Raw genomic sequence first — 12,169 nt, 5'->3', positions numbered from 1 at the left:
AAGATGCCCACCCACCCGCGACTTTGTGACGTAGGAGCTGCTTTCAATGCATCTTCAACATTCCATGACCTCAGGCAGCCATTGTGATCCATGTGGGTAGACCTGGCAACGACAGAGGCCTCTCCGTGTCTTTGGCGGTCATCTTTTCTCATATGTCCACAGGGGCCAAGCCCAGGCTTGGCTGTGAGTGCTCAGGTGCTGTGGGGAGGCCTCTCAGTGACAGCGTATTTCCCTCTGAGTCAGGATCAGACCCAAGGCCCTTAATCAGGTGACTTTGAAGAGCCACCATCATGTTCTTCTCTCAAGGTGGCTGTGCTTCGGGTACGAAGTATTTCAGTGATGGGTGAAGTTGGTTTTCTTCCACCCAGCTCTTCTTCCTTTTTTCTTCCCCCTTTGGGAGAGCATCCTCAACCTTGGAGCAGAAGATCAAAAGCAAAGCATGACAAACTTATGATCTGTCGCTACAGTTCGTTGCAGCCAAAGCATTGTTCAATCCAAACTACTGGGCTGCCTAACTTGAAACCACTCAGCCGTCACTCTTATGCTCTGCTGGGTTCACACATTGTGGAACTGAAGTTCAGTTGCACTTTGCTGTTAAGAGAATCTGGAGGCGTTTCTATTCCATCTCTATAAGCTTTCAGCACATCAACTGTCAGGTGAGTGACTGGAGAGCTTAGGGTGGAGGGGAGTGAAAAAATCCCTTTTGCTATTTAGAAGACTGAGGCAGACCTAAAAATTTATGGAAGAAAGACATAGAACCATGGATCCAAAGAAGAATGTAGCTGGGTGTGGTGTCGCACACCCATCATTCCAGTTACTCAGGAGGTAGAGCTAGGACGATTGTACCAGTTCCGGCAAAAGCGTGAGACCCAGGGCTGGGAGTTTAGCCTAGTGGTAGAGTGCTTGCCTAGCATGCACAGAGACCCAGGTTTGATTCCTCGGTACCATATACATAGAAAAAAGCCAGAAATGGTGCTGTGGCTCAAGTGGTAGAGCTCTAGCCTTGAGAAAAGCCCAAGGACAGTGCTCAGGCCCTGAGCTCAAGCTCAGGACTGGCAAAAACAAAAACCAAAAAACAAAAACAACATAAGACCCCATCTTAAAAATAAAGTGAAATGACTGGAGGAGTGGCTTAAATATAGTCTATGAAGCTCCAGGCCCTGAGTTCAAATCCGGTATCATCGTCCCCAAATGTGTACATCTGAGATATTATTCCTTTTAGCATTTGTGCTGAGAGATACTTAGAACATCTAGTAGGTTACAAGACACTAAGAGTATTGTAGGGCAGGAATACAGACACAGGATAGAGGCCTTTCAAAGCTTGTGTGAAACAAGATAGAAATTGACATGTAGGCAGCTCACACCTGCAATCCTAGCTACTCAAGAGGCTGACATCTAAGGATTGAGGTTCCAAGTCAGCCTCGGGCACTAAAAAGTCCTTGAGATTCTTATCTCCAATTCATCACCAGAAAATGGGAAGTGGCCCTGTGGCGCAAGGGATGGGGTGGTAGCCTTGAGCTGAAGAGCTTAGGGACAACACCCAGGTTAAGGGTTGGGGCGGTAGCTTTGAACCGAAGAATTCAGGAACAGCATTCAAGCCCAGAATTCAAGTCCCATGACTGACAAAAAAAAGAAGAAATTGACATGTAAGAATCATGGGGTAATATTTTGGAAGAGCTCCTGTGCACTGTAATAATTTGAGTATCCTGAAATCAGCATGGCTGCACTGTCTTGGTGTCTCAATCTTATGTAGTCCCTCAAAAATAACCAAGTAGTTTGAGGTGTGGTCAGCTCCAAGAATGATCGGAAAGACCAAGTCCCAGAGATCCACAATGCATCTGGTTGGTGTAGAGGACAAGAAAGCATCCGTGAAGTGAAAGCATCACTCAGTCTTTGGGACCTTTCTCTACCAAGAGTCTGCTTTGCTGATTTCCTTTCACTTGAACTCTAGGGCCTAGGCACCATCCCTGAGCCTTTTTGTGCTCAAGGCTAGCGCTCTATTACTTGAGCCACAGGGCCACTTTTGGCTCTTCCTGAGTAGTTAATTGGGGATAGAGTCTCACAGACTTTCCTGCCAGGGCTGGCTTCCAGCCATGATGCTCAGATCTCAGCCTCCTGAGTAGCTAGGATTACAGGTGTGTCCACCAGTGCCTGTGTTTCTTTTACTTTTAAATAAACTTGAAGTTCCCTTGGTGGGAAGAAACCTGACCTCTCCCTGCGCTTCCCGATCATCTGCCTCACCACTCTTTCCTACTTCCAGGGCTGTGTTCAGATTCAGGCTAGCAGTGCCTCTGCTCCCCGAGTCCATCCCTCATAAGTCTTCAACTTCCCTATCAGTATCTGAGTCTTCATGGAGCCGCTTAAGTATTGCTTACACAGCCTGGAGCAGGAACCCCCATCCTCTGCTCCTCCCATCTCCCCCTAGTGATTCTTTCAAAGAGGTAGATTTATTTTTGGTCTGAGACTAGGACTTGATCTTGGTACCTGACACTTTGACTCACCTCCAGATTCACTAAAAAATTATACTTTTTTCCTCTTTATTGTATTTCCTTTATTGTTGTTATTAAGGTGATGCACAGGGGGATTGCAATTACATGATTCATACAATGAGTGCATTTCCTTTCACCCAGATTCACTTTTAACAAAACATGTTTAAGACCCATCCATGTTGTGGCATATATAGTATTTTTCCATTCCAATTTAGAGTAATACTTGGTTACAGGAATGAGTCACACTTTGTTTTTCCCTTCACCCACAGAATGACACCTTCTGTTTCATCTCATTTTGTATAATTATGAGTAGAGGTGCTACAACATGCAGGTTTCTCCACAAACATAAGCTTTCACGTCTCTTGAGTGAAGAGCTTATAGGATAGGTAGGCCATAGCAGAGTGGAGGTTTAACCTTAGAGGAATTGTCAAGTGGTTTCCTGTTTTGAATTCCCACCAAGAATGTTTTGAGTATCAATTGTTCCATATTCTGCCCATTTCTATTTCTATTTTGCCATTCTAGTAAGTGCATGGTGATATTTCATGGTGGTTTTAATTTGCATTTTCCTAATGGTTAGTGATGTGGAATAACCTCTTACAGGCTTAGTTACCTTTCCTATGTCTTCTTTGCTGGTCTTACACATCTTTTTCTTTTGTTTTTCTTTTCTTTTTTTTTTTTTTTTGCCAGTCCTGGAGCTTGAACTCAGGGCATAGGCACTGTCCTTGAGCATTCTCAAGCCTTGTGTTCTACTACTTGATCCACAGCACCACTTCTGGCTTTTTCTGTGTATGTGGTACTGAGGAATCGAACCCAGGGCTTCATGCATGCTAGGCAAGCACTGTATCACTAGGCAACCCTCCTGGCCCCTTACCTTTCTTGTTTCTTTTTCTTTTTTGCTGTCACTAGGGCTTGAACTCAGGGCACACTTGCTTAGCTTTCTTGCTTAGTTGGTGCTCTACCATTTGAGCTGTGTCACCAGTCTAGCATTGTCCTGGTTAATTGGAAATAGAGTCTCAAGGACTGTTCTTCTGGGATTGGCTTTGTTCATGATCCTTATATCTACACCTCCTGAGTGGCTTGGATTATAAATATGAGCTATGGGTACCTAGCTGTCTCTTGCTCATTTTAAGTTATTTCTTTTTGAAAAGTTTCGAGAATTCTTGATATGTTGTTATAGGTTCTTTATCAGAAACATGACTTGAAAATATTGTCTGGGGATTGTTTTCTTCTTCTCTTAATATTTTTCACAGAGAAAATATTTTAATGGTCAAACTTTGTTAAAAATGACTGTTTTCTATGGGGAAGGATGAACATATGCAGGCACAGTATAGTCAGTAGAGCCTGTGTGAAAAATGAACTATGCAACTTGTGGGCAATGGGAGAGGGAAACTGGGGGAATGCAAGGGAAGGGGTGGTATTGTCTAAAAGGAAATGTACTCATTACCTGACCTATGAAACAGTAACTTCTCTGTACAACAACTTAATAATAACAATAAAATACCTTAAAATTATTTTTTTCTTATGGATCATAATTTTGGGGCTCATATTACAAGACTTCTTTTTTTGCCAGTTCTGGACTTGAACTCAGGGCCTGAACACTGTCCTTGGGCTTTCTCAAGGCTAGTGCTCTACCACTTGAGCCACAGCACCACTTGCAGCTTTTTCTGTGTATGTGGTTAACGAGGAATTAAACCCATGGCTTCATGTATGCTAGTCTTAGAGAACAGGAACTGTGGTTTTCACCTGAACTAGAGAATGTCACCTACGCTAGTATATGGATGTCAAATACCACCATATTCATCACCAACCTTCCTGCTATCACATTTCCAATGGTGAGGTTCAAGGCAGAGGGGACCCTTAATATCTTGAAAGCTACCTTCATTACACTCCTTTAATACCAGCCATTGTCCCATGAACTTCATATATATTAATGCATGTGTGGTGCTCAACAATTGCTACTATGCTATCATGAGATTCTGTTATGTATAAACTGAATACCAAAGAGTTAAGTAACTGGCCTGAGGTCACAGAGCAAGGATATAAATGAAATCAGTCCAATGGCAGAGCCTTCTGCATCTGCTTCTTTGTTGTTCTTTGATTATGGCAGGGTGGTTTCTCCTTTCCTCTCAGGTTGTTTCTCAGGGTAACCACTTATTCATAGCTCAGAAAGGCTTGTGCTCAGGATGAGTGTTTCAGAGTTGGTGAACCCTGCAATGTTTTTTGGTCCATAGTGCTCTACTATGTAAGCTACAGCTCTACTTCTGGCCTTTTTTTGGTTGTTTAATTGGAGATGAGTCTTATGGACTTTCCCAACCAGGCTAGCTTTGAACCACGATCCTTAGATCTCAGCCACCTGAGCTAGGATTATAGGCATGAGCCACTGGCACCCAAGAGAAAACATCCAAAGTCAGAATAGCTCAGAAGGTGATCATGCTGTTCAGAAAGAAAATGGACAGGAACAGTGTTTTCTTTGTGGGAGGATGGACAGAAGGTGACAACACATCTTTATGTGTCTTACATCCAAACTGAGATGTGATATCCAAATAAAACACATACTGGATTTCAAACTCTGAGTACAAAAAAGTAAAACATCGAATTTTAGAATATAGATTCCAAGTTAAAATGCACAATTTTGAGCCGGGTGCAGTGGCTCACACTTGTAATCCTAGCTACTCAGGAGGCTGAGATCTGAGGATCAAGGGTCAAAACCAGCCCAGGCACAAAAGGACCTGAGACTCTTATCTTCAACTAACCTCTAGAAAATGGAAAGTGGGGCATTGTTATCACAGTTGGGATGAATCTGAGGAGATTCCCCCCTTTCTCCCCCCCCCATTATTTCTACAATATAGCTGGAAACAATGCAGATCATGCTTGTAATTTTCCTTTGGCCAGGGAAATCTGAGGCTGAATGTCCTATGCCAAATTTCTTTGGAACCTGCAGTTTCTGGCTTACTTAGCAATGCCATATTGCTGTGTCAAGGGCAGGAGCTTCTTCTCAGCCAGCATCATGGAAGAAATTCTACATTCATAGTTTTTGGAGTCAGCTTTTGCCCAGGTTACAAAAATGCAATAGTAAACACTGGGCCACAGAAACTTCTCAGGTACGTGAGAATTCCATGGATAGGAAATGTCAGGAGACAAAAAGAAGGATGCCTCACTTCACTGACCCCAAGAACAGCCTCTGAAAGAACATGGTATGAGCTGAGCTGAACTCCCAGGCCTACACGTGTGCTCTGAACAGCCATAGGCGAAGCTTCTTCAGCACAAGTTCCTAAACTGTATTTTAGAATTAGTGTCTCAGGGTCTTATCCAGATCTGTGAAAGCTGAACTCTGTGATTTTAAGAAATCTGTGTTTAATGGGGCCGGGAGTTTGGCCTAGTGGTAGAGTGCTTGCCTAGCATGCACGAAGACCCGGGTTCGATTCCTTGGTACCACATACTTAGAAAAAGCCGGACATGGTGCTGAGGCTCAAGTGGTAGAGCTCTAGCCTTGAGAAAAATCCAAGGACAGTGCTCAGCCCCTGAGCTCAAGCCCAGGACTGGCAAAAAACAAACAAACAAAAAAACCAAAAACATTTTCCAAGCTAGGTGTGGTGGCTCACGCTTGTAATCCTAGCTACTCAGGTGGCCGAGATCCAAGGATCAAGGTTCAAAGCCAGTCTGGGCACTACAAAGCCAATGAGACTCTTATCTCCAATTAACCACTAGAAAACTGAAAGTGGTGCTATGGTTCAAGGGGTAGGGTGGTAGCCTTGAGCTGAAGAGCTTGGGGACAACACGCAGGCCCAGGGGTAGGGCAGTAGCCTTAAGTGGAAGAGCTCAGGGATAGTATCCAGGCCTAGCTTTCAAGCTTCAAGACCACAAGAAACAAAACACAAAACCAAAAATCATTTTCCAAGTTGGTGAGAAAATCATTACTTCACAAAATGATTTAAAATCTATCTTGGAGCTTGACCTTCTGGATAACTAAGGATACAAAGAAAAAAGGGAGGGTACAAGGAGTGTTTAAACCACCTGGAAGGAGTGGGCTTGATCTCTGGGCTCCTTAGGTAATACCAATAGCTGTGGGAAGATTTCTAAGCAGCAACAAGCCTCCGGATTGCTTGAACCTCTGGCTCATCTCAGGTAGTGGGACGAGCTCTGCTGCAGAAGGCAGACATTGCTGCCTCTCAAGCTAAGGGTGAATTGTGGAAGACCGCCTGTCTGACTCTCTCCTTCTTCCCCCCTTTAGCCCTTCAGTGTTATGATGTACCCAGCTGGTCCAGGATCTGGTGACTCCCCAGAGGGCTTCCCTGAACAACCACGGCTCCAGCCACAAATTGGAAATCATACAGCTCAGACACTGGGTACTAATGTTGGGTGTATTATCGTCCTTCTTCAGAGCATGGTGGGAGCAGATGATTTGGGGAGGCGGGTGGGAAAGAGAGATTCAAAGAGGCTGTTGGTGAGCACAGAGCTGATGAGAACAATTACTGAATCCTATTTAGGTGTCTAGGCCGGTCGACAGATGATACCCTGAGGTAAAGAAACCCCAAGACTTGGCCCCTGGCTTTGTAAGATTCCTTCTTCCCTTTCTTCCCTTTCCGTCCCCATCCCTCCTCCCTCCCTCCCTCCTCCCTGTCCTCCCTCCCCTCTTCCCTCTCACTAGTGGGATTACATCACCACCACCACCACCCTTCCCCCTCTCCGCCCACCCATAGGAAGAAAAAGAACGCCATCTTTGCGGAAGGAGACATGTTGGGTGCAGAGGCCAGGGAGGACTCAGTTTGTGACTTGGGATCTGAACCGGGAAGACAGTAAAGGCCGGAAGTGGGTGTGACGGATGGGGGCTGAGAAGGGCCAGCTATCCAAGTCAGGGTTAGGAGAGGCCTTTGTATGACAGATGAACTGGGGGACAGAGGGCAGGCAGATGGCGGCCGAAGCAGGAGTGACAGTGTGACCTCGGAATGATATTCCTGGGCCTCGCCTCCATCTTAAACCCGGGGCGCCGGGGGGACCGCTAGGAGCCCGGCCCCCCGTTTCCCTGGCAGCCGGCTCCGCCCAGCCGGCACCTGAGCGCCAATAAAGTTGTGGTTGAGATGTGGAGGCGGGGACTCGCAGCGCCCGTGGTCCTGCGTGGGGCGGGGCCTGGGCGGCGTGGAGGCGGGGCCTGGGCGGGGCCTGGCGGCGTGGGGGCGTGGTCTCGGCGGCGCGGGCGGGGGCGGGGCCGAGCTGAGGGAGCCTTGGCGGTGGCGGTGGCAGCGGCAGTGGTAGCGGCACGGGCGTCCAGCCATGATCCCGACGTTCCTGTGTCACCTGCTGCATCTGGCCGCGCGCCTATTCCGCGCCCTCTCAGGTACCGGCCTCGCGTCCTGTCGGGCGGGAGCCGGGGCCTACTCCTGTGGGGCTCCTCGGGGCTTGAGGTAGCGAGCGGAGCGCCGGGCCCCACGACCACCGCCCCCAGAGGTGCCAAGGTGTGGGAGGCGGGCCTCGACGCGGCCTCGGAGCCGTCCTGGCCTCCCCAGGCTCCGGCTGCCGGCGGCTCTCGTGGGTGGCCGCTCCTCAGGCTGCGGTCTGGTGACGTGGAGCCACGGTTAACGTGGACGGGGGCTGGGAAGGTGCGGCCCTCCGTGGTGGAGGAGGTGCAGAGGTCCTGAGGCCGGCCGGAGCCCCTTCCCCAGGGTCGGAGCGTTGGCTGCCCAGGCGCGGGCCCGAATTCTCTGCGGGGAGAGGCGGGGCTGCCCTGGGAGGGGGCGAGTGGGCGGGCTGAAGTCGTCTTCGCACCCCCCTTTCTCGCAGGCTTCTCCCGGCTCATTGTCCTCTGGAGAAGCCTGAGGTGGATGCGCAAAAGCCAGAGTGCTGCTTAAACCTGGGCTTTGGAACACCGGGGGAAGCGGTGGAAGGAGCGGGCCCAGGCAGGGGTGCTTTGGAGACCTTGGCAGGTTACCCCTTTCCCGTCCCCCTCCGTGTCCCTCGTCACCGTGCGACCCTCAGTTCCTCTGATAGCCTTTCTGCAGCTTAGGGAGCAAGCCGCATTGGTGCCCCCCTTTTTTCCTGCGGGAAATTGATGATAGAGGTTTCATTTATGTATATATATATGTATATATATAGGCATTCACATGTATAAATACTATAAATGTATATAACACATGTATCTATGTATTATGCTTTTTCTCTATCCAGCCTCGATCCTCCATGTCTCTTGTCTCCAGAGTAGCTGAGATTATAGACATGAGCCTAGCTCGAATAAATTCTTATTTTTTTTTTTTATCGACCATAAGAGTTTCAGCTTCAGGAGGGCAAGGCCATGCCCATTTTGTTCACTACCTAGTGCTAATATACTGCGTAGCAGTAATGAGTCTTCAATAAATTTAAGAATGTGAGTCTCAGGAATGTTTGTCTCAAAAATGGGAGATCTTGTCAAAAGTCATTTTTTAGAGCACAAAGCATATTTCTCTTTTTTTCTTTCTGCTGGTGCTTGTTCATCTTGTTAGGCTGGCATTCCACCACTCGAATTGTGTCTCCAGCTCTGCCTTTTGCTGGTTATTTTGGAAATAGAGTCTAATGAACTTTTCTGCCAGAACTGGCCTTGAACTATGGTTCTTGGTCTCTCTGCCTCCTGATTAGGTATCTGGCAAGCATATTTCTTTAACTACCAGTGTCCAGAGTTCCACTGTGGAAGATTAGTCTTAGTGATTGACATATACTTAACTAGAGGTTTGTCCCTCAGTACAGCTGTAAAGTATGTTAAAGGAAGCCCCTCTCCACTTAAATTAACCTGATTAAAAGTCATTCTGCTTTTGAAACACAAACCATTACCAGTAACAAAATCTTCTGAATTTGAAGCTATGAACCAAAGAACCTTTGCCTGTCTGGCCTAAGTAGAGGATGTTTCAAGGGGCAAATAAATAGCAAGCCTCTGAGACAAGCCCAGCAGCCCCACGTTCAAAGCCGGTGTCTCTGCCTGTCATTTCAGACCACATTGTAGTGAATCTGCTCTGTGCATTGTACAGTATTGGGCAGTACCCCTGCCCTCTAACCTGTAGGTGCCAGCAGCACTGCCATAATTGTAACTTCTAATATTTATGGATACCACCAAATGTCCTTTAGGGGCAAAATTTACCCCCATCCCATCCAATTGAAAACCATTTGTTTAAAAGGACATAAATTTCCATGGCCTATTGGTAGAGTGCTTGCCTCTGAGTTCTATTGGTACCACATTGACAGTAAAAAAGCTGGAAGTGGTGCTGTAGCTCAAGTGGTAGAGTGCTAGCCTTGAGAGAAACCCAAGGACAGTACCCCAGCCCTGAGTTCAAACCCCAGGACTGGCAAAAAAATAAAAATAAAAAATAAGTAAAAGGGCATATGTCCGCATAGGTCATAAAGTATTTGAACCTTCCCTAGTTGACACACTTTGAAATTTTTCTTGTCAGGTGCTGGTGGCTCACACCTATAATCGTAGCTACTCAAGAGGTTAAGACCCAGAGGACTGAGATTCCAAACCAGCCTAGATGGAAAAGTCCCTGAGACTGTCTCTCCAAAAAGAGCAGCCAGAGGTGTAGCTTAGGTGGTGGAATGCCACCCAGCAAACATGAGACCCTGAGTTAGTTTTTATTCCTTTAAAAAAATCTTTACTTGGGCCAGGAGTGTGGCCTAATGATGGTAGAGTGCCTGCCCAGCATGCACAAAGCCCTGGGTTTGATTCCTCACTACCACATAAACAGAAAAAAGCCAGAAGTGGTGCTGTAGCTCAAGTGGTAGAGAATTAGCCTTGAGACAGCCCAAGGACAGTGCACATGACCTGAGTCTAAGCCCCAGGACTGACAATGTCACTTAAAACTCTTTGAACAATGAAAGATGATGATGATGATGATGATAATGTCAACAAGGTGATCTATGCCTATAGCCCTAGCACTTGAGATGCTGAGGCAAGGAAGATGGAAAGTTCTAGGCTGGCTACATAGTGAGACTGTCAAAAAAGAAAGTTGATTGTGGTTCATAACCATGCATGTCATTGTTCTGAGCCATAAATAAATGGTTTATGGTATGCATATAGAAGGGGCTGGAGGAGTTGTTTTCCCTAAACAAATTATTGCAGTCAGGATATCAAAGGTCTAGTTTTAGAGATTTTCTTGTGGGTTGGCTGTCATTTGTGGCTGCTGTAGTAGAGAGATAAGAGCTATCTCTTTGTCAGTTTTTGGCTCCTCCTACTCTATGGCCTCTGATGTGTTAGAGAATGGAAAATCAGGTAATGAAATGAGTAAACATGTACAAAGAAACCTAGGCCTTTTGCTAAAATTGTACAGATTTCAAGACCGTCTAGGAATTTTTCTTCTGGAATGCCTTCATAAATTAAGGGACCATCAGATGCTGGTGGCTTTTGCCTGTAATCCTGGCTACTCAGTAGGTTGAGATATATGGGTCATGGTTCAAAGCTAGACTTGAATCATGATACTCTTATCTCCAGTTAACCATCAAAAAGCAGGAAGTAGAGCTGTGGCTAGTGGTAGGGCACTAGCCTTGAACAAAAAAGGTGGGAACATCACCCAGGCCCTGAGTTCAAGCCCTAAGACTAGCAAAAGAAACTAAAATTAATTGAGATCTGTGGAACTAGAAAATGCTTGGAGATTATCTGTTTAGCTTTCTCATGTGTCCATTTTATTGTCAAGTATAAGTCTGTCTAAGGGCACTGTCCAAAGACAGTTTGGTTAATTTTACTGAGAGCTCTTAACCCACCATTCTGACTCATGCTTGTGTTAACTGTAATACAGTTTTAGAACCAGAGAATTGATCTTAATAATGTTAACCTCCAGATACAAAGGGCATGGTTATGTATACCTGTGTTCTAGATTATGGGGGCAGCCATTTTGTTTTCCTTTAGGCACTAATATTCTCATGATCCTACCATGTAAATTCACAAGGAGTTGTAAAGTGAAAGTGTTTAGAACAGTATCCAGCACATAGCACTTGCAGGGTGATATTCCAGGCATCAAGGGATGTGATTCTTGTCTATATAGAGCTTACATTCTACCTGGGAAAAGAATATGAATTGGGTGATACTGTCTTTTGATAACCTGATACTTTGGCTTTCCTCCTAGATGCTTTCTTTACATGTCGAAAAAATGCCTTTCTGGCGAAGAGCTCGTCCCCCCAGGTAGAGGGCAAGTTTACCATGGCCCCTCCGGGGCCTGACCAGGAGGAGTGTGAGGGCCTGCTACAGCAGTGGCGAGAAGAAGGAGCAAGCCAGGTGCTCCCAACTGCGAGTGAGGGTCCCCTGGATGATAAAGGGCTGGCCCAGAGCAGCCTGGCACTCCTGATGGATACCCCTGGAGAACAGGATGCAACTTCAGAGGACAAGTGGCCCAGCAGGCAGCTGAGTGACCTGCGGGCAGCAGAGAACCCGGAGCAGCAGCCTTTCCCTGAGCTGCTAGGCGAGGAGCAAGTGCCAGAGGTTGCGGGTCCTATGTGGGCAGCGGTTCCCATGCAGACTGGGCCCCAGTACGCTGACTGTGCTGTCCTCCCCATGGGCGCTGTGGCTGCAGAGCAGTGGGAAGAGGACCCCGCAGTGGTGGCCTGGAGCATAGCGCCAGAGCCTCTGCCCCAGGAAGAGAATCCCATCTGGCCCTTTGAAGGCTTGGAGCAGATGCAGCCTCCCCCCATGGAAATACCCTACCATGGTGAGTGGTAGCTGAGAGTTAGCC

General features: G+C 46.9%; 1 protein-coding gene across 7 annotated transcripts in view; it reads left to right on the top strand.

The window, feature by feature from the left end:
* Angel1 (angel homolog 1) overlaps positions 1-12,169 on the top strand; it is a 45,697-nt gene that overhangs the window by 17,607 nt on the left and 15,921 nt on the right. Inside the window, exons 1-3 of one of the 7 annotated variants that reach the window (XM_090344554.1) lie at positions 152-656; positions 6,721-6,835; positions 11,567-12,145. In XM_090344554.1, coding sequence (XP_090200680.1) covers positions 6,733-6,835; positions 11,567-12,145 — 682 coding nt within the window. In that variant the 5' untranslated portion in view covers positions 152-656; positions 6,721-6,732. The other 6 variants (XM_090344555.1, XM_090344553.1, XM_090344556.1 and 3 more) reach the window with 6 other exon arrangements.

This window comes from Megascapheus bottae, chromosome 14, assembly GCF_031878675.1.
Source record: "Megascapheus bottae isolate mThoBot1 chromosome 14, mThoBot2.hap1, whole genome shotgun sequence".
Classification (NCBI taxonomy): Eukaryota; Metazoa; Chordata; class Mammalia; order Rodentia; family Geomyidae; genus Megascapheus; species Megascapheus bottae.
This window is presented reverse-complemented; position numbering and strand designations above follow the sequence as displayed.